This window comes from Mus caroli, unplaced genomic scaffold, assembly GCF_978045245.1.
Source record: "Mus caroli unplaced genomic scaffold, Mus_caroli_1 scaffold_1, whole genome shotgun sequence".
NCBI lineage: Eukaryota > Metazoa > Chordata > Mammalia > Rodentia > Muridae > Mus > Mus caroli.
The window spans coordinates 41,244,660-41,271,931 of record NW_028227256.1 but is presented as its reverse complement, the minus strand read 5'-3'; the positions used below and the strand labels follow the sequence as shown (position 1 = coordinate 41,271,931).

Here is a 27,272-nt window from a genome sequence, read left to right as displayed (position 1 = left end):
AAATTACAGCCCTGCTGGAGTTTCCCCTCTCTTACCTCCCTCTAGTCTCTCACTCCTACCTTCTTCTGTAGATCTACTCCGACTCTACCTCCCCTCAGACAAGAACAGGCCTCCCAGGGACATCAACCAAACAGGAACATCACACATCCAAACCGCAGCAACCAGTAATCAGTAATTCCTAGAATTTTTGACTGCTTTGGTAGTGCTGTGATATCATGAAGCAGAAGTGTATGTATATGTATGTATGTGTATGTATCTGTGTATGTGTTTAACATTTGCTTTCCTAATAGACATGGAAGCCTTCTGTAAGGCACAACCAGAGGGGCATAAGTCTCCAATTACTCTTCAGTGTAACAAATAATTATTGTCATGTTGGTTAATATAATATTGACTTGGGAGTTCTGCATCGTATAAATCTACCATTGGAGATTTTGTGATCTTTCAAATAACTCCATGAGAAGAGGTATATAATTTTTGTTTATCAAGTCATTATTCATTTGTATTTTAAACAGTCAAAAGTGTAGGTTGTCTTCTGACAAAAATTTACTGGCTGTACATAACAGTATACATTCTGTACAGTTTTGCGATTCCAGGAATGTTTTACCTATAATATTTATTCCCCAAGTACATCTTCTGTGACTTTTATAATCCTGTTTTATAATGAAGAAAGGTAAGAAATATAGTAGGTAATAGCTCCAAATCATAAGCAGTTACTGATATGACTAATGAATACTTAGTTTCGTGATGCTTAACTCTGTGTATGTCATGGTATAAAAGTATTTCTTGAAGTTGTACTCACACTCCTGCGTCTGCAGTCTTGCTTAGCTTTGATTCCTCCTGTGTCATTAAGGCTAGCATTATCAGAGAAATGGAATTTGTGTATGCCCTGAGATGTATACCTATGTGCTGGTTTGTAGATGCTCAGTGAACCATATCTTACTCTGTTTGTTCAGCCCCAGTGAGAAGAAATTGTGGTTATTTGATTCTTGGGTAGAAAATAATGCTACTCACATACTGGTGTAGTTGTTAGATTCTAAAAACCATGTTGACACCCAGATAGATGACATGAAAACCATATGGTGTCTATTTCATAGGACATCATAGCCACAGAGTCTTAAAATAACTTTTGGCATCAGAATAGAAAACTGAGTTTGCTTCGTCTAAGTAGCCTATGTTCTCACTGCAGGAGTGGTGTATATTTAAAAGCTCTAGTTGTGTTCCCAGGCAGTCATGGAACATTCTTACTGTTCTTCAGTCTTTGCTTCAGGCTTCACAATGTCACTGTTGTGCAACCAGAGGCAGAGAAACTGCAGCTGTCAGACGCTAATCCTTTCTGCTTGGATTTGTTGCCAGGGTATACAGTAGAGAACTACAAGCTCAGGAGTCAGCCTTGCAAGCACTACCAGAGACTTCAGCAGCAGATCACAAGCTGTGGATGATACTCTTTTACCTTCTATAAACTCAGCTAACACTTTTAGGTATGTCCAACCTTAATATTGACCAAATACTCATCTCTAGGAAGACAGATATAATAAAGACTGCTTCCTTTAATAGGAGAAATGGAAAACTTGGAGGAAAATGTCTTGCTATTCTTGAAGCTCTATGACTTTGATGGTATTATGTAACTTTAGGTATTATAGTGTATAAACTGTAGGGAAATAGCTTAGTTTCTAACTTACAGAGGCATACTACAAAGAAAATTTGGTTATTTGGAAAGGTACATGGGATCTTTGGAAGAAAGTTTTATATTATTATGGAAGTAGTGGGGTTGTCATGTGAAGTCGAATTGAGAAGCAGAAATATCTAATTGTTGTTTTCAGAGACTAACAGTTTATGTAAGATAAATCCAATTACCTACTCTGAGTGGCGTACAGTATTTGAGCTTTCTGTAAACCTTTGCCTGTGTGCTGTGGACACATAAAGATAGAAGGTACCTAAACCACCACCTGGTAGGTAAATTAGTTGACACTCTAATTTGGTAATATTTTACTATGATTTTCTCAGCTATATAAGAAGCTAAATTATTAAGTAAATATAGTTATGCTTACTACAGATTTTGAATTAACTATTGGCATTTGATATTTTAGTGTACCATTTACTTATTGTTCAACACACAATCAAGAAAATATCAACATATTGCTATTCATTAATTCGACATTTGATGGACCTCACAGTAACTCACAACATTACTCACAAAGAGACCTACAAAGGTAAATAATTTTGTTTCTTCTTGTAATTTGAACAATCATGGGTAGACAAACCATTAAGAGACTATAAAAACCCTTTCTTTTTGCAGTCTTCATTAGCCTTAAAGGTAACCAGGGCTTATTAATTGTATTTTCACTTGCATTTACTAACTCAATAATGTCAAACATCAATGATCCTGATGATATAATAGGTATAATTTTGGCTGACAATAATAAATTAATCTATGAAAGACATAAGAGGATTTTAGAGGTTTTCTTTGATCTCCAAAAATGAACATTTTAAAGCAAATGCAATACACCAAATAAATTATTGTGATTATTTTTTAAGAAGTTTGAGTGAGAGAGCAAAATAGTTCTATACACAAACTGTATATTTTAATGATGTTTGGATAAAAGATGAATTTAGGTTACAAAATACCTCCAACAAGTATTTATTGGTTTTTTGACTGTTGATTAGGGGCAAAAATATATGACATAATTTGGCTTCTAGAATTAAGAATTGAAATTTGAGTATTTGCAACTGGACCACCATTTTTAAAGTCTTGCATATAAAGTATGGCTTTGCATAGGTTACTACATATAATGATCATCATTGAGATAAAAGTGCTAACTTTTATGTATTAGTTTAGTACATACAAAATTATCTTCTATTTTCTTTCTGTCCCTCTTAGATAAGATCTATACTTACTGTAGATGTTTTCAAATAACCATAAACCTGTTTCTTTTTATGGTCACACCAGGTTTCACAGATGGTTTCTACCCTAAGTGAGCCTATCTTGCAGGCAGAGAGAGTTGGATGCAAGCCCAGAGCTTGCTGCCTACCTGGTTTAAATGTCAATGCTTTGCAGACCTACAAGTGTAAATTGTAATAGCAGAGAGCTCAACCATTCAGATATTTTGAATGCAAATGTAATTTCTGTGTGGTTTATGAATAGAACTTTGTAATTTTTCATTGCCATTAGTATCAATTCTTGGCTTTAAATGTGTACATGTTGGTTTCACAAATTACAGCAGAAGTGGAAGTATATCAAGATGATTTTGAGTAAGTATGAAAATATTTTATTACAGGAGCAAACACACCTCACAATCATCTATGCAGCCAATTAAAAATGTAAAAGTGTTCCAATGTAGAATACTGAGGGGATTAAGTGTGTGTTGTTGCAGCCAAGCCACATGACATTTTGTTGGCAAGGCTTCTACCAAGTAGAGGAACATTGGGTTCTCAAGTACTGAAGGATGTTTATCTGTCCTATCCTTTTACACTTAATATCTTGGGCTAGGAAAAGATGGAGTAAGACCAAAGATCAGTCCTCCTATTTCAGTACTTGTAGGAAGATTTGAGAATTTTCAGATGCCACATATTTATATTCTGATTGAAACTAAGACTAGGATGAGAAATAAAAATGCCTCCCTGTGTGTACCTGGTGCTACACTGTAATCTAAGTTCTCTAAAGCTTCATTCACCTTAACTATTCTAAGTACATGCCACAGTCCCAGAAGCTGCTTGTACAAGCATCAGAGTGTTGCAGCTCCTGGAATCTTCGGGAGTGGAGCAGACTCCACATCCCCGTCTAATGTTTCATGATCCCAGTACACCACAATTCCCAAACATGTTACTTCAGCTGATTACTTGGCATTGTGCACACTGCCTGTCTCTAGGTTTTTCCAGAAGTAATGCCAAAATAGAATTAGGCATACAAGGGATTTACATTAGATGAATAGTTGCAAGGTATGAGTGAAGGAACAGAAATAAGGAATGTGAGAGTAAAGGGAGATGACTAGAGGGTGCAAAAACCTGTCAACTGTATCAACTGCAGTACTAATCAAAGAAAGTCTCAAATTGTTTGATACAGGATTCCTTGAGACAAAGCTGACTGCTCAAAAGGCAGTAAGAATCTTCATGAAGGCAGCAGTCGAGAAGCCAACTAGGAGGGGGGTGTTTTTGAAGTGGTGATGTACATCACCCCTTGGTTACAGTAACTGGCATTGAATAGTGACATTCAAACCTGAGTTTGGGGACATCTGAGGTGGATTGTATTGGTAAATTTAACTTCTTTCTAACATCCTAAGTGTATTGTGAGGAAATTAGTTTATTTAGCATATATTTATTAAGGTTGCTTTTTAAATTTTTAATATGTATTAATGAGCAACTCTAATGCTATCATTGTATGTCTCTAGCTAGCATAGAAAATATATTGCCTCAGACTGCATCACTACCCTCAAGCCTGGTCAGGCCAGTCTTATACAAGGATTCTCTGAGTGCAAATGTCATTTTTCTTTAGTATGCTTTTCTTGATTAAACCAACCTATCAGGGCACTCCCAAAACACTTCAGAGATGCCTATTTTTTTAATAATACTTACCAAATATTATTGGTTTTTTATTGTCTTTCCATTTTTGACCCCAGTATCAATGTCTTAGTGCAACAACTAATGTTTTTTCCTTTGTTTTCCACTTGCATCTTGAATAATCTCAATAAGACAAGATTTTTTTTTCTCTACTGTAAAGACAAATATCCAATAAAAACAACCATATGCATAAAAAATAAAATAAATGTGGAACATAAGATTTCTCTATAATTACAATCATGTTTTCATATGTATAAAACATGTCTGTAACTGTACATCTATACACAGTGACAAAGGTCTGATCCTAACAGGCAGGAAGCAGAAGTAGAAGAATTTGGAGTCCAAAATTAACTTGAACTATTTGGTGAGATCATGTGTCAGTGAAAGAATAACAAATTCCCAAATTAATATTAGATAGATAGATAGATAGATAGATAGATAGATAGATAGATATCTACAGATAGATAGATATATAGATAGATAGATAGATAGATAGATAGATAGATAGATAGATATCTACAGATAGATAGATAGATAGATAGACAGACAGACAGACAGACAGACAGACAGATAGACAGACAGATAGATATCTACAGATAGATAGATAGATAGATAGATAGATAGATAGATAGATAGATAGATAGATAGATAGAGGGAGAGAGAGAGAGAGAGAGAGAGAGAGAGAGAGAGAGAGAGAGAGAGAGAGAGAGAGAGAGAGAATACAGTATTGTTTAAGCTATTTCATTGAAAATAGCAGACCAAAAGACTGGAAATATTTCTGGAATCTTATGAGTGTTCTATTTTAGTAAAAAGAAAAAAAAAAAAAAACCTCAAGATTTTGATGCTGCCAAAGTATTCAGCACCATATCTTTTATGTTAGCCTGTGACATTTTACTAATCTGAATACATTTTTAATAACTTTTCAATAAGTGTGCAGCCATAGAGTTCTTCTTTGAATAGAAGATTCAGTTGAATGACAGTCTATTTCACTTAGAAGGGTGGATTTTACTTTAAATTTTGCTGACAGGTTTTGATGACAGTCCTCATATAGAAGTTCAAATTCACTTGTCATAGCTATTAAAGAGCTAGTATTTTTTCTCTTTTCTGTGTGCCTCTGTGTTCTAACCTTCTCCTATTTTATTGTTTCTACTGACTTTAAATGTAGAAAAGGAGATATAGACAAACCTTTGTTTCTGAAGGTTGCAGTCCAGAAGCAGAGAGGATTCACTGCTTGAATTCTTCTAAAGAAAAGCATCAATGAAATGTGGCAGAATTGTGCTAATTTTCACATCACATTTACAATCTCTTTTGTTCTCAAGAGAACAAGAACACGTGGTAGATTTTAAATCCCTGTCAGGAAAGATTAATAGCTTTAAAATGGTACAGAATATTTTGTATGAAAAAGCTCTAAGGTAGACAAACCTGATAATAACATAATTGTAAAACAATTCCTTGATTATGTATTTTTTATATATATAACTTTGCTACTTTGACTAACCTGTGATATTTTACTAATATGAATAAGGATCCTCTATGATTTTAATTTTTAATTATAAAAATTATTAAAGTTTAATTTTTCATTATAATAGAATATTCATATAGGTTGCTAAGATTTCATTTTCTTGTAGAGGTAAAGTTGTTGTGACTATCAAAATGAAATGATGCGTTCTTTTTTTTTTTCCAGAAAGACAAAGTGAAAAGTCAGAGACACATTTGCTGTCATTCACTTCTTAAATAACAGCACTAATGTGGTCAACTCACTTTTAAAATAACACTAATGTGCAAAATTAGATACATCAGACTCTACAAGTACAGTTTCACTAGTCCAGTTTTTAAAACAATGACTGAAACTCCTGGAGACTCCCCTTAGACTTGCTGTGCTCTAATATCTACTAATCCTTGGTACCTTAGATGATTTGTCAAAGGACTATGATATTTATAAGGAGTGGTCAAGGAGGCCCAAGAGGAGAAATTCAGCTAGAGGTCAAGGAAGCAATTAGTATCTCTGATTTTTCCTAAAGAATGTCTACAACAAATGTTGATACTGTCACCATGTCATTCGCAGCAAACCAAGTGTATGTAATGAGATGAAAGTTATAGTTAAATATTTGATCCCTGAATATAAATGGTTATGGTTGCTTAAGAAGAATTTCAGGTCAATGTATTGAATGACACTAGTCTTGGTGAGGAATACCTATTGTTTATCTTTTTCCCTCTGTGCATCTCTGAGAGCCAATGTTTATAGGAGATGGAAAGCACAGTGCTAGATGTTTTGGTGCTATGCATAGAACCAAAATAACTACATATAAACACATGATTATAAACAGCACAGGAGTATATTGTTGGATAGAATTAAGTATCTTTGTTTTCTTCTGAAAGACCAGAGGTCATAAATTATAGGTTACTAAATATTACCAAGACATTGGGAGTCATACTGTGTAGTTGCTGTAGAAGTCAAGATCTTATACTCCATCACCAATCTTTCTTTTAATCTGGTTGAAGTCAGTGATGGCCCTTAAGATATGTTTTTTTTAAGTATATTGGTTATTTTGTGCTTCATTTAGAGTTACAGAAATAGATGATGGTGATATCAACTCCAGTGAACATCCTAGAGACAAGTGAGGCCCTGACATATGAAAAGTTCCATTAAATTCTGTAACATTTTTATTCTCACATTGTTTTTAAATTGAAGGTAGGAGTGATGAGGTTATGTGTGAATGTAAGAGGACAACTTGGGAGAATCAATTCTTTTTTTCTACAGTGTGGGTTCTAGAGACTGGATTTAGGTCCTCAGCTTGACAACAAGGTTATTTACCCACTAAGCCATCTTGCTGTGCCAATCCTTTTAAATAGTTTGCTCGTTAATTTCATCTAATGTCAATGACTATTTAGAAGTACCTTGGATAAGAAAGGCTATATTTTTCTTACAATATATGTTTTATGCACAGAAGGCAAAAAGATAAACAATGAGTATTCCTCACCAAGACTAGTGTCATTCAACACATTGACCTAAAACGCTTCTGGTTTTCTTTCTTTTTTTTTTTTTTTAAATACTGGATTTATTTGGAGAAAAACAAAAAAGCCTCAAGCCAAAGGATGGGATTTTACATCTCAAAACATCTCGCAAGTAATGAGTACAGATTACAAATCATTTTCATAGAAGATATTTTTGTACAAATTGTACATGTATTCAAGAGAGGAACATCAGTCAACCCCTGACCTTGTGCTAAGACCAAGTTATCATTTGTCTGCAGGTACTTGACTACCCACAACAGGGAGGTTTGCCATCTTTGGAACTGACCACTAAAAGATGCACATCAAAACAGACAGGTCAAGCTACAGTGTTGCAAGAGAAATCAGGACCTTGCTCAATAATTCTTTGCATTATCCTTTATTCTTGAGGGGAATAAGGAATCCAACCCTCTTAAGCAGAAAACCACAGTCTAGGTCACATACATTATAAACTCAGGCACCGGTGTGGGGCTCCAGGGAAGGAAATTATAGAAACCTTAAACCTCCCCAATCAAGCTGAAGACCTCCAACTCACCCCATTTACACACCCCTATTTGCCGCCCAAGCCCATCAGTTTGTGATTAAAGCAGCAGGAGCAGGCAGATAGGGGCAGGAATCAAAGATAATACAGAGCTGGTTTTGCTTGAGAAAAACAGTGATTCCTCAGGCCACAGTTTTTTGTGGCCAATACACAATATCCGTGGGAGGTGTGTGACTCACAGACAGCTCTGGGATGCTAAGTGTCATCGAGAACATAAGATGACCAGAATGACAGGTTTTCAAAGAATGTGGATATATTTGAACTTCTAGAAAGGACAGTTTAGAAGGGACAAAACTAGGATACACAAGACTAGAGCTTCCCACTACCCCTAAGTGCTTCCTCATCCCGAAATGACCATTTTGTTCATGTGTTTACTGGAGGTCACACCTTTCTCTTACTACCTGGTATAAAATATAATCGATAACCTCCCCAAAGCTTTTCAACCACGATTGAGCTTCCCATTCATTGTGGTTCCCAAGCAGAACTACTCGTTAGTGTAGTAGACTCACTCCCAACTACCCCCTTGTGGGGGTAAAGAAGAATAAAACAGTTCTGCCTAGGCTGGCCCTGTTGAAGTCAGAACTAAAGCAGAGGGGTTGGCAGTCTTCCTGGAGACTAAAACAGCTTGGGGGACTAGAGCTACCTCTCTAAGGACGGGAAATTTATTCAGGTAATATTTGGGAATTCACGGGTGCCACCTTAGGATAAGAATTAGAATGTAGAAATCTCACTTTCTCTCCTTTGCATCTTTCTCTACTGTCTAACTGATGTGACTGCCTCTCTGTCACTGCATTTCTGCTGAATGGAGCCCCAGGCACTAGTCACACAGGTAACTTCTTGGTATCATCACACACAACTTCCCCATTCAAGAAACCGTAGCCACTTCTCTGGCTACAACGGTGATTCTCCAGTTACTTCGATACTTTTAACAGGCTGCAGCAGCATGCAAAAGAATTTCATTTCATTTAAAACAAAAAAAGTTTAGAAAGGTCTGCAGGAGATGGTGAGTTTATTTAGTCTTGTCTGGATAGAGGTTTGATTTGCTCTTGAATGTTCCAGGGTGGAGACCAGGAGAAAGCACAGGGTGTGGAGGTCTACTCAGTGCAGACCTCTCCCTCATCCTCATTCTCACCGTCAACAGACAGAGCAGCATACTTGCTTGCAGAACTGAACTTGGAGGCTGGAATCTCCTCAGATCTCTTTGGCTCGGGTACAGATCTGGAGTCTTGATCTTTTTTTGACGTCCTTCCTATCCAACTCCTTCCAGTGACCTCTGCTCCCTCCATCCCCGGGGCCATGGCTGGAGCTTCCAGTTTAGCCTTTTGTGGGACTCACCCCATCGACTTTATTTTCATTTTTCCTTGATGATCCTTCTTCAGACGGCTGAGCCTGAGCTACTTTCCCTCCCACTTGTAGGGGATAGCTGCTCTGTGTCTGAACTCTGAGATTGAGCCGGAGGGTTAGAGCTTCACTGCATCCACGCATTCTCCTTTGGTGGAGGGGCTGGCATTACCTTTAGAGGCTGGTCAGGTTTACGAGGCTGAGAGGCTGAACAGTGACAGTCTTCTTCTTTATTTAGGGGTTTCATTTTCTAGATCTCTCTCTCTCTCTCTCTCTCTCTCTCTCTCTCTCTCTCTCTCTCTCTCTCTCTCTCTCTCTCTCTCTCTCTCTCTCTCTCTCTCTCTCTCTCTCTCTGCCAGGTGTGGCCGAGGTCCCAGTCTGCAATAACTCACTTCCTGTCCTTGACCGTTCTCTTTCCTGAGTTTCTTCACTTCGCCAACTTTTGTGTCACTCCTAGGCCCGACGGTCTAGTTTTGGCTCATCCCGCTGATGCTGAAGCTTCTGCTCCTTCTGTACCCGCTCCTCGCCTTCTCTTCCTCTAGCAGCTGTGTCAACAAGCTTTGCCCCTCCAAAGACAGAAGCCGCTCGGCTGGACTGGGTGGTGCTAGCAGAGTAATCTTCTTTAGGAGTGTTCCAAGGCTTTAGATTTCATTTGGGTCTTTTTGGTGGGGGGAACCTCTATCATCACGCCTATAATTGTCCTGAGAGTAATCATCCCTTGAGCTCTATGAGCGATCATCCTGTCTGTCATATCCGTCTTCATAGTGGTCCCCACCTCCTCTGAAGTCATCATCCCTCCAGTACCCACTTCCAAACGCTCTTCTGCCACCGCCTATCCTGGAGTCATAACCTCGGTTATCATAGCGATCCCAGCCCCAATATCCGTCCCTATACACGTCCTGATACCAGTCTGAATCGTAATGATCTCGATCAATACTTGTCTCCAAAGCTATCATCGCCTTTTCTAGGTGGGTAGTCATCAAAGCTGTCCGTGGTGGGATGGGCCCTCCAGTCTGTGTCTATTTTGTCAGAATCCCAATTTCTACCTCGACCAAAAGAACGGTCATCCCCATCTTTATCCCATGCTTGATCAGCAGCATCCACTCAAATTCTCCTGTTACCTAGAGACTCTTCATTGAGACTCAGAGCACTGAGCAGAGAATCAAGGTCTGCAAATTCTCATAGCCGAAACCTTTCAACCTGTCTGGATTGCTGGGATCACGTGGAAAGGGTAAAGTGCTGATATTTAATCCTCTAGAGAAATCCTTAATGGAGTCTTCTCTCGCATCATAGGGCAGATTCCCTAGGAAAGCAGTGTAGGGAGGCGACTTGAGAAGACAGCTCCAGTTGATATTGGGCTCCTGAGCAGTGGGAAGGATGGAATGGTTAACTGGAGGCGCCCTGTACACATCATCATCATTATGCCAAGTTGTTGGCACATCTGCTTCCAGATCGTCTATTTTATCAGTCCAGCTGGCCGGTTTGGTGGCATAGGTGCTTCCTCCACCAGCTCCCCCATCCTCAGTCGGAAAGTCCGTTAAGGAGATGCTCTTCCCCTTCTTATTCTTCTTGCTGTGGCCTCCATGCTGGGAGAGGGAGAGGGAAGGCAAAGGCAGGTTTTCTTTTTTAGGACTTAAAAGTACTTTTTATTATTTTTGTAAGCATGCAAATAAATGAGTTTCTTTATCATATTTTCATACCCACCTACATCACCTTCCCCTGCCTCTCTTATTTGCATTTCTTTCCTTTCATAGCCCCAAGCAGCCCCACATGTACATTCTAAAATCTAGGCTCAACGTAGAATAAACAACATGCAGTATTTGCCTTTCCTCCCATTCATTTTTCTTTTCCACTCCCATTAGCCCTTCCTCCTTCTGTACAATCCTCCTTCCAGTTTAGTATCTAAAAAATTTAGGAAAATCTTGGTTAAACCTTAAGTCTCGATTCCTCACCTGAGGAAAAGTATGTAATATTTACCTGTGGGCCTGGCTCATTTCATTTATCATGAAACCACTGCTTTTCCTTTCCTCCCCTCCCCTCCCCTCCCCTCCCCTCCCCTCCCCTCCCCTCCCCTCCCCTCCCCTTCCCTTCCCTTCCCTTCCCTTTCTTTTCCTTTCTTTTCTTTCCTTCTTTCAGAGCCCAGAGACGATGATGATGACAAGCAGGTGGTCGCAGAGATCATGGCAAGAAGTTTTATCCCAACTCTGATAACGACTATTCCTTGGGAAGGCTTTCACTTTGCTGGACATGAGATTCAGATTACTGAAGGCAAAGATTGTTATGGTGCATTTGTCTGGCCATCGGTATAATTTCTTACAAATTTGCTGTACCCAATTATTTCCCAGTTTCATTCATTGTTGTATTCTACTTGGAAGAAGGAAACAGGTTGCAAGGTTCTATTATGTGATCTTAGACAACACTAAAATTTAGTGTTGGAAGTTTGCTTCCAACAATTAAATTTGTTTTGTTTTGTTTTTTACTTTATCAACCTTTGTAGGCTAAATGAAAATGTAGATGTCTTCAGTTTTTATGACTATGAGAAAAGAGAGGAGTAAATGTTTTTATTTCCCATTTTATTGGCTCTGTTTTAATTAAGCAAGCATAAAGAGTTGCATATCTACACGCAACTGATAAACAGGACATTCGTAAAGGGTGCTGCTCTTTTACCAGGTATCTCATGAAAGGTGGCACAAGACCACTACGCCCCACCCCAACCTCACACATTACTTACAGTTCTCTAGATTTGTTAAAGTTTAAAGATGGTCAGTTTTAAACAACCACACTCTGTATTTTCACTCATTTCTGTCTTTCTTAACAAGAACATTTTCTAGCCAGTCGAAATTTTGAGCCCATTAGAAGATGTACTTCTGATGATATGATAAGAAAATCCATAAATTTACTTACACCCATATGTGCACACATGCAGATCATAATATTTGTGGTGTATTTACGTAATAAGGTTTAATTTTACTATGATTACTTCAAACAACCTTTCCTCTCAATTTCCTAGGCCCTTGTTCTATGCTATTTTCTGGAAACACATGCCAAGCAATATAACATGGTTGATAAAAATGTGATTGAAATTGGAGCTGGAACAGGGCTTGTCTCCATTGTGGCAAGCTTACTTGGTAAGTAGGTATGTTTTTATTGAATGGAATTGGTCAAGAAAACCAATGATCAAAAATTAGTTACTTTTGCTTTCCAGTGTATTATGATCTGGGTTTATGTGTAACTCTTTAATTGTTTAAAACAGAGTTCATCAAGAAACTCTACCAATGTTAGTATCTCTTTGCTGGTTTCTTTCTAGAATTTTCTATTTAAGTAATTTTAAATTTTCCTGTGGAATATGAACTTAAAAGCCTAGGTAAGGGGTAAACTTATTCATCCTGCTAGATTCCTTTGGGGGTCTCGGAGTCCTATACTTTTATGAACATGTGCCTGTTAAAATAGGGAAGGAATACTAGAAATCACATGAAGCTTATAGCTCTGCTGTGGTTTTTAGAGGTTTGTCCTTGGATTTGTTTCCAACTGAATGTACAGTACTACCTTTTGGCATGGCTTTCATGGTTTAGTCCGATATCTGTTGTTCTAATGTATTCTTTTCATTTGGCTGCCTTCTCTGAGGTTCGCTACCCCAATCCATCTTAGTTACTTTGGTCTTCAGAAGTACAACCCTATGGCTTTAAAGTCTTGAGAGGAATTTAAGATTTAGTAATTTACAACTTTCTAACCACTGAAGAAATACAGGATCCTTGACGTCATCCTCAATACTGAAGTAAAAAGTTTCCTCTGCCTGGATGTTGTTTCCTATAGTGTGGTTAGAGTCAGGGACTCTGCTCAATATCTGTTGAATCCCTCCTGTTCTAGGAGCAGAGTCTGTATTTTGGGAAGCCATTCAGTTCATTAAAAAGAATTGATCTCTCTAGTGTATTTTTTTAATTTAAGACAAATATAAAAAGAGATGAGCTTCATTTGGTCAGTATCCTAAAATTGGTAATGTTTGTGTCTGTAAAAACAAAAACATTATATACAGTAGCTGGTACTTCCAACACATTATGGGCAAGCTGTGTTTTAAAAAGATTTGTTGAAAGTTAGATTTATCTACATTAAAATGTGAAGGTTAACCAAACCCAGACACTATGGCACATACCAACAAGAGCCTGCTGACAGGATATAGCTGTCTCCTAAGGGCTTCTGCCAGTGCCTGGCAAATACAGAAGTAGATGCTCACAATTGTCCATTAGACAGAGCACAAGGTCCCCAATGAAGGAGCCAGAGAAAGTACCCAGGGACCTGAAGAGGTCTGAAGCCCCATAGGAGGAACATCAATATGAACTCTCAAGTACCCCCAGAGCTCCTTGGAACTAAACTACCAATCAAAGAAAACACATGGTGGAACTGCAGCTCTAGCTGTATATGTAGCAGAGGATGGCCTAGGCCGTCACCAATGGAAGGAGAGGCCTTAGGTCCTGTGAAGGTTCTATGCCCCAGTATAGGGGAATGCCAGGACTGTGAATAGGAGTGGATGGGTTGGGGAGCAGGGGGATGGGGGAGGGGAAAGGCGATTTTTGGAGGGGAAACTAGGAAAGGGGATAACATTTGAAATGTAAATAAAGACAATATCTAATAAAAATATATTTAAAAAATTTAAATGTGAAGGTTAGTCTTCCTAGGATTCTGTCAATGACTCGCATATTTCCCTTCCATTTGAATTTTCACAAGGATATTTTGGCAATTGATGTGAAGAGATAGCTAACATGTGACTGTAACATGTAAATGGTTATGGTTCATTCTGAGCTCATTTCTTATGCACTTATGGCTTTCCATTCCTTATCCTAGTTTGTACTGTGTGTTACTATGGCTTTGCCCAATTCTAGTTCTATTTATAGGTTATGTTTAGGTTCTGTTACTGTTCAAAATTCACTTTTTAAGAACAAAATTTCTAGGAATTTGCTGCCAAGGTTCTTCCTGCAAAGGGCACTGCTCTTTGCTCCCACCTCAGAAACTGCTTCTGTCTTCTTCCTGTAATCATCCTGTCCTGCACCTAGGACCTTTGGTTTTAAGACTGTACACATACATATCTCCTGGTAGAAAGATTTATGCTTAGGATGGAAGCAAGGTAAAGCCAGCCATAAACATCCATGTCACAGTACTTTTTCATGGGATGAACTGAGAAAGTTTTCATTCCTTTCTCTACTCATATGAACACTTCCTGTCCAATATTACATATACTTCTTTGGTCCTACATAAAAGGCTCAGAATTTTTTTCTTTCTGACTTGATGATCACATTTATTAGGATTGGAAAAAATAAAAATATAAATCAACTTTTGGAAGAATCAGATCATTCTTAATATTAATATGTTTGCAGATAAATCATGTGCTTCAGGCAACTATTAGTGGAAGGATGACTAATGGAATATCACCTCTAGAGACAAAGAGTATTGGAATATTATTTCACTTTGTTGAATTACTTATTCCTTCAATGGCTTTACACTGATTTCTATAGTAGCAGCCATTCTTTACATCCAGTATCATATTCCATTGGTGTTTATTAATGGGTGATCTGCTTGTAAGTCCTGACTCATTTCTCCACCTAGATTTGCTCCTCTAAATTGCACTGATGGATTCCAGGAGCATCTTTGTGGTACTTATCCTAGTTATGTTTCTGTTGCTGTAATAAACACCATGACCAAAAAACAACTTGGGGAGGAAAAGGGTCATTTCATTTACAGGTCTAAGGTCACATTTCATCACTGAGAAGTCAAGGATTAGAACCCAAAGCAGGAAACTGAGACAAGAATTCATAAACAGGCCAGGGAGGAGGGTGACTTACTAGCTTGATAGTCAGAGCTTGCTTAGCCTACTTTCTTATACAACTAAGGACCACTTCGTCAGGGGTGTCTCCATTTGCAGTGGGCTAGGCCTTCTTACATCGATCCTAAATCAAGAAAATGTCCCCACAAATCTACTCACAAGACAGTTTTGTGGAAACATCTGTCAAGTTGAAAAAAACAAAACAAAAACAAAAACAAGAACAAAAACAAAAACAAAAACAAAAACTAGCCAGCATGGTACTGGTAGTTTGTTGCTACCCTATGTAATTCATCAAGTTTCAAAGCTTGCAAAATCTCAGGACTCATTTCAAAAATAACTGTTGGCCTTCAGCAATGACCTTAGATTATTGCCATGAGATAATCTTTTTCTTGTGGTCATTTCCCCCTTGTTCTGTAATAGCTAAATGGAGAAAGATGATGAGCTAGACAAAAACCCAGGGGTCCAGCAAGATAGAGAAGTACCACAAGATTCTGCTTTGTTCTTTTAAAAAGAGGGTTGCAGAAGTGTTTTTGGAGCCCATTCTGAAAAGCATTGTCCTTCTGTATGTGCTCCCAGTCTTTTCTTTGGATCTACCTGTTGTAAAGAATCTCAGAGTGCATGTTGGTTTGAGACCTGACTGATATTCCGGGAGGATCACCTTTCATCCGAACCTCTTTTTCACAGGTGCTCGTGTGATTGCTACAGACTTACCTGAATTACTTGGAAACCTGCAATATAATATTTCCAGAAACACCAAAATGAAATGCAAGCATCTGCCTCGGGTCAAAGAACTATCTTGGGGAGTAGCATTAGACAGGAATTTCCCCAGGTCTTCCAATAACTTTGACTACATCCTGGCAGCAGATGTTGTCTATGCCCATCCGTTCCTGGAGGAGCTTCTCATGACCTTTGACCATCTCTGCAAAGACACTACCATTATACTCTGGGCTATGAGATTCAGGCTGGAGAAAGAAAATAAATTTGTAGATAAATTTAAGGAACTGTTTGACCTGGAAGAGATTTCTAGTTTCCCTAGCCTGAATATTAAGTTGTACAAAGCTATGAAGAAAAATCGGAGGAGTGCCTAGTGCATTGTGACTGTGAATGAGGACATAAGTGTGCCAAGGTAGTTTTTAGTAAATCATTACCTTAAAGAACACACACGCGAGCACACATACACACACACACCCTACTGTGAGAGTAAAAAGTAACTCTAAAATTACCTTATCGTAGGCAAGGGTTTTTACATACACACAATAGGTGTAGGGTAAAGATAATTTGTTCTCAAATCTGTCTGTTCAGCCCTCAAATTACATTCAGCAACACCACACTATTCTCATTGAAAGATGGCAATTTTCAATAATATATCTCTAACTGAATGTCATTAATTTTATTTCTTTTTGAAAATTATAGCTTAGATTGGCCTTGAACTTGAAATCTTACCTCAGCCTCCTTAAGTGTTAGTACTACAGGTGTGTGCTACCACACCCATCCAAGTTGTTAATCCTCTTAAATGTAGGTTTAAATGATTTCTATACTTAAAAGAAATCAATAAAGTGGCTCTAGAGAAAATAAATCTGAAAAGGCAGTTATATGATGTCTATGGTTCCCAACAGTCGAAGCTTAGAGGTGGGCTGCCATCTCTGTTTGGCAGTTTGGACCGCTGACATAACTACTGAAAAAACCAAACATATGGACCTAAGGTTTCAAGCAAGGATATTTTCCTCTAATAGATTAAAAAAATGTGGATGGACAGAGCACAAAAATACCTCAGATTAAACTTGATTCTGGTGGAGCATGCTTTTAATTCCAGAACTTGGGAGGCAGAGGCAGAGGCAGGTGGATCTTTGTGAGTTTGAGACCAGCATGGCCTACAAAATAAGTTTCAGAATGTCCAGGGCTATACAAAGAACACCTGTCAAGAAAAACATACAAATAAAACAAAACGAAAAGAATTCCTGACATTATTGTGGTTTTGTTTTACAGAAAATGAAACAATTATAAGAACTTTGGATTGGAAGTACATAAAAAGATTGAAGTTGCTAATCTCAAATAAGCAATCATGGCTTGTTTTAAGGTTTAGGGCTCTTCTGATAAGCACAGATATACCTAGATATTTGAAATCCTTTTAGGCTTTTTTATGTGGCCCTTTGAATTAGAATTAGGTTTAATGCAAGTAAAGTCAATGTGGAAAGAGTAAAGAATTAGGCCTTTATACCATGCTACTGTCTGGATTGTGTTGGTTGGCAACACTTCAGTGTCCTCTGCTAGGCTATCATGTGCCCTTGGTGACACTTGCTCCTCTGAAGTTAGCTCTGTCCTCTTGGCTGAACAGCGTCATGGTCAAACACTTCTACAATCATATCTTGGGTCCCATACTGTAAATTGGAATGCAGATACACTGCTCTTAGTACATGGATTTTCTTAGGATCATGTCTCAACAGGTATCTGCTTGAATGGATATTTGGTCTCACGTTTTTGTACTGTTCAGCCTGCACAGGACAGTGACATAATTATCCTCACTTCACAGATAAAAACAAAAGCGTAGGTTGCACAGCTGCACAGTGAAATTTAGGAACAGTCAAGCCCAGGTTTGAGCACAGAGTCTGCCCTTATAATGCCTTTATGCACTGAAAAAGTAACTTTCGAAGACTCATAAACAGCTGAGATCAGTTCTTCCAAAAGAAATAGATACTCAGAAAAAATAACAAATATATATTAAAAAAATAAGACGTACTTCTTTCTCTTAGCACTGTCTCCAGACTTTCTACTCATGGTAGGAGACATCAGAGAAGGCTTGGGTAGAAGAAGGTGCACTAGAAGGGAGAGAGTTGTGTTTAGGAAGGAGGAACAGCCATGATGGAATCTGCAGGCAAAGGCATGCTTATCTACTTGAAGAAACATCAAAGTAGTGTGGCAAAGGGGCAGACAGAGATATCGGTGAGGTCTGAAGAGAGGCTGTAGGAAGTAGATCATGGAAGTCCTGTTCTATGGGCTAGGGTTCCCAAATCCAGGCTCTAGGACAGAACATGATGCATAGTAGTTAGTTAGGCTGTACAACCCTTGGTTACATTATACGGCCATTGGTTAGAGTGTACAATGATTAGGCTGTGCAGTTGTGATGGAGAATTGAAGAAAAGAATAAAGGGCAGTTTCTGCTGACCCATTCATTGCTAGACCTTGAATGGCCTGTTTTGGGGATAATTCTGGTTAAATGCATCCATGTCTGATCCCTGATGTCTAAGTCATATACAAAATCAAAGAGTTTTCCGTACAAACATATGGTACTATTGGTGGGATTCTGTGGTCATATTAACTCTATCATTAAGGGTTCATTGACTGCATTTGGCATTTACTTGGATGGTGTGTAGCTGTGTAGTATTTTAAAAGCCAACCATTTACAATTGACTGTTTAGTCTATTGAACTCATCCTTAGCCTCTAACATAAACATTGTTTTCATTGGGTAAACTCAAAAGCAGGGATTCTCTCAATCCATGCCTCAGTCTTCCCAGTTTCTTTAATTCTAAGGCAGTTGTTTTCTATGAAATACAATCAAGCTTCAGATTTAGCACTGATCAAGAAATTTTAAAGAAACAATGAATTTATCAAATTCTTAGCAAATGGATGGATCTGGGGGATACCATCCTGAGTGAGATAACCCAATCTCAAAAGAACATACATGATATGCACTTACTGATAAGAAGATTTTAGCCCACAAGCTCAGAACACCCAAGATACAATTCGAAAAACACATGAAACTCAAGAAGAAGGAAGACCAAAGTGTGGATACTTCCATACTTCTTAGAATGGGGAACAAAATACCCATGGAAGGAGATACAGAGACAAAGTGTGGAACAGAGACTGAAGGAATGACCATCTAGAGACTGCCCCACCTGGGGATCCATCCCACATACAATCACAAAACCCAGACACTTTTGTGAATGCAAACAAGTGCTTACTGACAGAGGCCTGTTATAGCTGTCTCCTGAGAGGCTCCATCAGTGCCTGACAAATACAGAAGTGGATTCTCATAGCCTACTATTGGTCTGAGCACAGGGCCCCAATGAAGGAGCTAGAGAAAGTACCCAAGGAGCTGAAGGGGTTAGCAGCCCCATAGGAGGAACAACAATATGAACTAACGAGTACTCCCAGAGCCCCCAGGGACTAAATCAGCAACCAAAGAGTACACATGGTGGGACTCACGGCTCCAGCTGCATATGTAGCAGAGGATGGCCTAGTCGGTCATTAGTGGGAGGAGAGGCCTTTAGTCCTGTGAAGGTTCCATGACCCAGTATAGGGGAATGCCAGGGCCAGGAAGTAGGAGTGGGTGGGTAGTCCCTTAATTCTTAGGAGACAGCAAGCACTCATTTCCTTTTAACATTGCAAAAGAATTCAGAGATCTACCTGTCTCTGTTAAGCATGCAGGATAAACTAGCTGGGTGGGACCTAGCCCTGAAATTACCATTTGTACCACACATGGACCTGGATTCTCTGTGTCCTAGGCTGACCTGGAACTCATGAATCTGCCTGCATTTGCATCTTCTTGCCTTAGTATCTTTCAGACAAGTTGGCTCATTGTATAGCTGCCTTTGTTCCTGTAGATTCCTGAAGCCACTCATATAATTGATATTGCATCCTTATTTTTTGCATAGGTGAGAAATTATATATTTTCAAACTCATGTTTTTAGAAGTTTTTATCCACAGTCTTTTTTTTTAATCTTTCTAGAGGTTCTTTTTTTATTGGATATTTTCTTTATTTACACTTACCAGACTATTAATTTTAAAGTGTGTTAATGTCCCTTGTACCAGAGATATGACTACCAACCTGAACATTGTCTATAGAAAGAACTATTTGATATATACAGACGGTATACTCCTTGGGCTAGAGCTTTTAGGGGTACTGTGGAACATGGCAAGGCTGGGGTGGGGACTAGGAGGAAGTGACCAAGGAGATTTCTTAATTCGTTCACTATAGAAATGTATTTAGGCATCATCATGAGTGTCATCCACCTGTACAACTGCTATTGGTCACTTGGAAGTGGAGTATTAAAACTCATAGCAATGTATATGGCTTCCCCAACTCCCCTGACACATAGAAAACAAACAATGGAGTTTTAAATGGAAGTTCCTGTGCTCTATGAACTGAAAAACGAATTGATATAGCAAGTTCAGAATCCAAGGCTTTGCTTTAATAACTGTTGAAATTGCTCAAAGCCATGCAACAATGAAGCAATAGGTATAAGGAATGGTCCTTCTCAAGTTCCAGTGGAATTCTAGGTACCCACCTGAACTTGGTCTCCAGTGGGAAGGTCAGAATGGAATAGAGGCTTTGTCTTTTCCATTACATTTTTTCTTAAATACATAGATTCACCTAGGGTATCTGAAGGCTGTATCCAATTTCTTTTCTTTTTTGTTTTATTGGATATTTTATGTATTAACATTTCAAATGTTATCCCCTTTCCCAGTTTCCTCTCTGGAACCCCCTCTCCCATTCCCCGTTCCCCTGCTTCTTTGAGGATGCTCCCCCTCCCACCCACCCAACCACTCCCACCTCATTGTCCTAGCATTCCCTACACTGGAGAATAGAGCCTTCACAGGACCAAGGACCTGTGACCTTCACAGAACCTCTCCTCCTATTGATGCCAGACAATACCACTCTCTGCTACATATGCAGCTAGAACCATGGGTCCCTCCATGTGTACTCCTCAGTTTGTGGTTTAGTCCCTGGGATAGGGTTAGGGTTAGGGTTAGGGTTAGGGTTAGGGTTAGGATTAGGGTTAGGGTTGAGGAATCTTGTTGAAGCTCTGAGGATCTTGTTGGTTGACATTGTTGGTCTTCCTATGGGGTTGCAAACCCCTTCAGCTCCTTCAGTCCTTTCTCTAACTCCTCCATTGGGGACCCTATGCTCAGTCCAATGGTTGGCTGTGAGCATCCACCTCTGTATTTGTCAGGCTCTGGCAGAGCCTCTCAGGACACAGCTACATCAGGTTCCTGTCAGTATGTACTTCTTGGCATCCACAATGGTGTCTGGGTTTGGTGACTCTATATGGGATGGATCCCCAAGTGGGGAAGTCTCTGGATGGTCTTTCCTTCAGTCTCTGCTCCACATTTTGTCTCCATATTTGCTCCTTTGAGTATTTTGTTCCCCTTTCTAAGAAGAACCAAAGCACCTACACTTTGGGCTTCCTTCTTTTTGAGCTTCATGTAACCTGTGAATTGTACCTTGGGTATTTCAAGCTTTTGGGCTAATATCCACTTATCAGTGAGTGCATAACATGTGTGGGTTTTTTGTGATTGGGTTGCCTCACTCAAGATAATACTTTCTAGTTCCATCCACTTCTCTAAGAATTTCATGAAGTCATTGTTTTTAATACCTGAGTAGTACTCCATTGTGTAAATGTACCACATTTTCTGTATCCATTCCTCTGTTGAAGGACATCTGGGTTCTTTCCAGCTTCTGGCTATTATAAAAAGGCTGTTATGAACATAGTGGAGCATGTGTCCTTATTACATATTGGAGTATCTTGAATGTCACAGAGTTTACCATTTTTGCTGAGACATTAGTCACACCTTTGCCTCCTGATTATTATGAAGTCATTAATTTTAACAGGAAGGACATTTCTTAGAGGAAAATGAAAACATGTTCATTATTATACAAACCAGCCTTATGTCTACGGCAGCCACCAATACTCATGGAGGCCCAAGCCTGCTGGCCCTGGCCCTGGGGCAGGAACTGTGTCATTCTGTCCCCACCAAGGCCATGCCAGACATGGCAAATAAATGTAACTATATGTCATTTTTCTTAGAGTTTGGCTTTTATGCTTTAGAAAGTTGTCTAACTGTTGCCATTCATTCACTCATCCATTTATTATTAATTCATTCATTCACTATTCATTAAAAACTCACATTATACCAGCCCTAGGCTGCAGACATAGCAGGTGTCAAAGTGGACAGTTCCCCTGGAGACTTTTAGATTGGTGCAAAGGAGCTGAAGCAAGGATATCAGTGGCAGGGAAGGGGAAGAAATACAAGCAAGGGGAGTGGTGGCCAGTGCCCTGAAGGCAGCAAGATGGTATGAAATTCACTACCAGGGATGAGTGAAGGTGACTGAGCAGCAGCCTGTCACTGGGCAAAGGAGCTGGAGGATGAGGGCATAAAGGAGAAAGGACAGGCTCCAGCAGCATGTCAGCCTTGTGTGCAGTGCTATAAAAGCAGAGAGAGAAGAGTGACCTGCTTGGATTATTCATTTGGAGAACTGTCACATCTACTAACCTGTACTAAATGATAACTGTCATCATTGGAATTCATACTGCTTTAGGTTCTGGGTTAGAAATTACTCACATAGTTCTTTTTCTAGGATCCCTAAGGCATTTGTCTAATGTACATGATAAAGCGTGGAGACCCAGTGGGCACGGGCATCTTCCCTTGAGTTCCAGCAATGTCACCGCTTGGATGTGAACTCTGACCTCTGCAGTCCTGAAGCTTGTGTTCTTTTCTTGCACTCTGCAGGAAAATCTGAATTTGGATTGCCTCCCTATTAATGGGCTACCAGTTAAATGAAGAATATTGTGTTTGCCTGACTCCTGAGAACAAATTAGCTTGAGACATACCTGGAAAGACGAGTCTCTTCCCCATACGAAAGAGCATGCATATGACATGGATGTATAGATCCAGCGAAGAGTCTAAACAGAAAATACATTTCTGTTTGCAAAGAATATGGGGCACTTGGAATAATCAATTTAAAGAAATATGAGGATGTTTTTTCTACCGCCCTTCCTCTCTCCTCGACCCCCCTTCCATGGGCTTCTCGGACAGAACAGACACAAAAGGGAAACAAAACACGCAGCCAGACGGAGCACTGGAGGCACGCCAGGGAACGGGAAGCGGCGCCGCCAACTCAGAAGCGGGTACCTAGGGGGTAAAACCTGGATCGCTCCAGGAGCACCTGGAGGCTTGCAAAAAGCAGAGTGCATGCACACACCAGACGGGACGGGAATGCAACCACAACACCACCAGCCACATTCCCCGCCTCGGGGAAGAAGGTCAAGAGAGACACGACCGAAGTGAACCACGTAAGGACAACAGAGCGCCTGACGCGTCCAGGAGGACCACGCGAACCACTGCGAGAAGTGCGCGCGGGTCAGCGCTCGGGCCGGAGAGCCGCACCCCTGCCTTCCACACACCACCGCCATACGGATGGGGAGGAGAGACGAGGGGCCCGCTGGCAGAAAGAGAAGAGCGGTCACCATTCGCAATGAATGACCATTCGCCATAAATGTCCGTCCCTCGCCTGGCGCGGCTTAGGCCCCGGCCAGAAGAGAACTCAGGAGCACCACATCGATCTAACCAGAAATATGAGGATCTTAATTGGAGTCGTTCAAAGAAACAAAAGAGAAGTTATATAAAGACTCCAAGAATGGGCTAAACCTGGGAGATGGCTGGGATAGAGTGATGTGGATGAAGTGTACAATGACCTCAAGTGGCCTTTCACCAGAGAAGGCTAGGTGGGCGGGGCTGAACTTTAAAACATCACCTGATATGTTAGTGACTAGGCTCAATGAGTGACGCTGATGTTTGTTCCCTGACTACTAGGAGTGGATGTTCACTGTATCAGCAGAACAGAACAGAGCTGTGGGGTGAGCTAAGGACAGCAACTCTTGGAAACCGCCTTCCAGAAAGCTTTTCCTGCTTTTCCGGCAGCCAACGACAAGAACAGAGGCACCCTGCAGAACAGACTGTACTTGTTCCAGTGGGAATCATCCCCAGTGTCTGTTAGTCTGATGTCTGTCTGATATTAGGCACTTGGATTCTAAAAGATGAATTGCTCACTCAAACTCACTTCTCTGAAACCTTTCTCAAGAAACAGCTGATACAGTAGTGGGTAGCTCTATGTGCTTCAATAATGTCAGAGAAACTATCCTGTGAGAATCAGGTTCAAAAGATGGTGCCAATGTATATGCAGAGCAATGGCCAGGCCATATAGTTATAGAATATTCCAGAGTTGAAAGAGGAAAAGGTGATTTTTTTTTTAACTTCTAGTGGCTGCCCTGGATACTTCCAAGACAAGGTGGGAGAAGCCTGATATTTTTGACAATATTCTTAAGTTGACCAGAAGAATATGAAGCCTGTAGACTATTGTCTTAGGCATGCAAGAACTGCACATGGAGTTTGGTAAATATAAGAGACTGAAGCCAATATCTGGAGAGATTTTAGCTTGAATGTGAATATTGCATATCTTTAGAACATTCTTGTTTTTATTTACTCTTCCTTTTTTGCTTCTACTGACTACTTGAAAACAAAAATTTAGATCCTATTCCCCCAATGATAACTCTGAAAGTAAGCTGAGTTGAAATTGCATACACTTGCTATGATGTGGCCTCAGTGACCTGCAAAGAGAACATGTCTTTCCAAATAAACCAATGAAAATAAATAAAAGCTGTGACTTAGATAAGTGAGATAACTTATAAAATTTTTATGTAAATTCATTCCAAGAAGTAAATATCCAACATTATAATTTGATACTTATACTGATATATTAGATGAATACACTATTTGATAACTGTCATTTTTAACTAGAAATTGTATAAATTCTACCCATGCAAATATGAAATAAATGCTCCAAGAAAATAGATAATAAAGACTAGTTTACATTTTTAAACAGCACACATATATTTAACTGCATGTGAGTGACTGACTCCTCTCTCTTTTTCTCTGTCTGTCTCTGTCTCTCTCTGTCTGTCTGTCTCTGTCTTTCTCTGACTCGCTGTCTGTCTCTCTGTCTGTCTGTCTGTCTCTCTCTCTCTCTCTGTGTGTGTGTGTGTATGTGTGTGTGTGTGTGTGTCTGTGTGTGTCTGTGTGTGTGTGTGTGTGTCTGTGTGTGTCTGTGTGTGTCTGTGTCTGTGTTTGTGTCTGTGTTTGTGTCTGTGTGTGTGTATGTGTGTGTGTTGTGGATAGCCCTAGGGCTAATTATATTTGATGTCAATTCTGTCCTCCTGTGAGAGGCTGTGAACAAGGAATGAGTGATTCCTCAGCACTCAGGTGATCTCTTGTAAACCTTCTTCCCACTTTAATTTGTAAAATAAAGAAGACCTGATGATTGGGCAGAAAAAGGGAAAAGTGGAGCGGGAAGTTAGGAGAAGAAGGAGGTTTCAGAGAGAGAGGATGCAGAGAAGGGGGAGAAGAAGGAAAGCAGAGTAGAAGCACATGGCCTGGAGAAACTGCAGGTTCTAAGGGATCTCATACATGGAGATGGTAATGTAGCGGTAGATCTGCCCAATCTATGTCCACAGCATGGATTCATATTAACTGAGTTGTGTTTTCATTGCTGGAGCGTATTTGGGTTGGAGATTCACCACAACATACGTACGTACATGTGTGTGTGTGCTACTGTGTGATACATGAGTGAGACTGGAGACACTTTGGCTAATTTTTTTCATCCTGTTTTACCTTAGATTTTTAAGACTGGTCTGTCACTGAGCCTGAAGCTCACTATTTTAGCTAGAACTGGATAGCAAGCATCAGGATCTTCCTATCTTTGCTTCAGGACATAACCTACCAGAATTGGAATTATGGGCACAGACTTGGCTTTTAGGTGATCCTGGAGCTCCAAACTAAGGTCTCCACACTTACTCCACCCACTGGTCCATCCCCCTACTCCCTGACCTCAGTTGTTTGTAATCTAGTATTCGTCAGCATATATGTGAGCCAACTGGAAATTTTGTTAAAATCCAATTTGCTAAGACCCATTCTAGGGTTGCTTACTTGTTAGGTCTGGAACAGGTTTTTATCTGCACTATGTTCACATTTGATGCTGATCCTGCCAGCCCCAGAGCTCACTCTGTACCCTAGTGTTCTCAGGCATTTCACATCAACCGAAAGCAGGAACCACTAAAGTCTGGGCATTTTTGGTACTGAGGTAGATGCAGACGTGCTTCCCAGTTGCCTCTCTGCTTAGCCCTTTAGTCATCAAGTCTGCATCATCTGAAGGTAAATCTCCTACTGTGCATCCTATGGTCTTTTGCGGTTTATGTCCATTTGAGAGTTGCAATCAGACTATGAAGCGGGAGTAAGAGAAATCTTACAGACATGACTTTATAGTCAAAGTCTAAAGAGTAAATTTCTTGAAATTCTGGCTTAGGGACTCTGAATTTATTTTATTTTATTTTATTTTATTTATTTAAGATATTTTTATTTTATTTAATCTTTTTCCTACAATCCAGATTTTATCCCCCTCCCAGTCCACCCTCTGACTATTCCACATACCATACCTTCACCCATGTCCCATCTCCATGAGGATGTCGCCTCCCAACCCCTGCCACCCCAGACCTCCTCACTCGCTGGGGCCTCCAGTCTCTTGAGGGTTAGGGGCATCTTCTCTGACTGAGTCCAGAACCACCAGTCCTCAGCTGTATATGTGTTAGGGGGCTCATATCAGCTGGTATATGCTGCCTGGTTGGTGGTCCAGTATTTGAGAGATCTTGGGGGGGTCCAGGTTAGTTGAGACTGCTGGTCCTCCTACAAGATCACCCTCAGCTTCTTCCAGTTTTTCCCTAATTCAACCACAATAGTCAGCAGCTTCTGCCCATTAGTTGGGTGTAAATATCTGCATCTGACCCAGCTGGTTGGGCCTTTTGGAGGGCAGTCATGAGCAGTGTCCTCCAACAGTTGTGAACACACCACAGCCTCAGTAATAGAGTCAGGCCTTGGGACTTCCCCTTGAGCTGGATCCCAAGTTGGGCCTATCACTGGACCTCCTTTTCCTCAGAATCTTCACCATTTTTGTCCTTGCAGTTCTTTCAGACAAGAACAATTTTGGGTCAGAATTTTTGACTGTGGAATGGCCACCCCATCCTTACTTGATGCCCTGTCTTTCTGCTGGAAATGGGATCTACAAGTTCCCTCTCCCCACTGTAGAGCATTTCATCTAAGGTCCCTCCCTTTCGACTCCTGAGAGTCTCTCACCTCCCAGGTCTCTGATACATTCTGGAGGGTCCCCCAAACTCCTACCT

The 27,272-nt window shown here is 40.0% G+C and overlaps 1 protein-coding gene and 1 pseudogene across 1 annotated transcript; one reads left to right on the top strand and one right to left on the bottom strand.

Moving 5' to 3' along the window:
* Positions 1 to 1,383: 1,383 nt before the first annotated feature.
* On the top strand, positions 1,384 to 17,261 carry LOC110303609 (protein-lysine methyltransferase METTL21E). Its single transcript, XM_021174759.2, has 5 exons — positions 1,384 to 1,478; positions 2,088 to 2,210; positions 11,585 to 11,751; positions 12,459 to 12,576; positions 15,948 to 17,261. Exons 2-5 carry the CDS (start codon positions 2,162 to 2,164, stop codon positions 16,349 to 16,351), a joined length of 738 nt encoding a protein of 245 aa, XP_021030418.1. The 5' UTR covers positions 1,384 to 1,478; positions 2,088 to 2,161; the 3' UTR covers positions 16,352 to 17,261.
* On the bottom strand, positions 9,202 to 11,186 carry LOC110307392 (eukaryotic translation initiation factor 4B-like; annotated as a pseudogene).
* Positions 17,262 to 27,272: the final 10,011 nt, after the last annotated feature.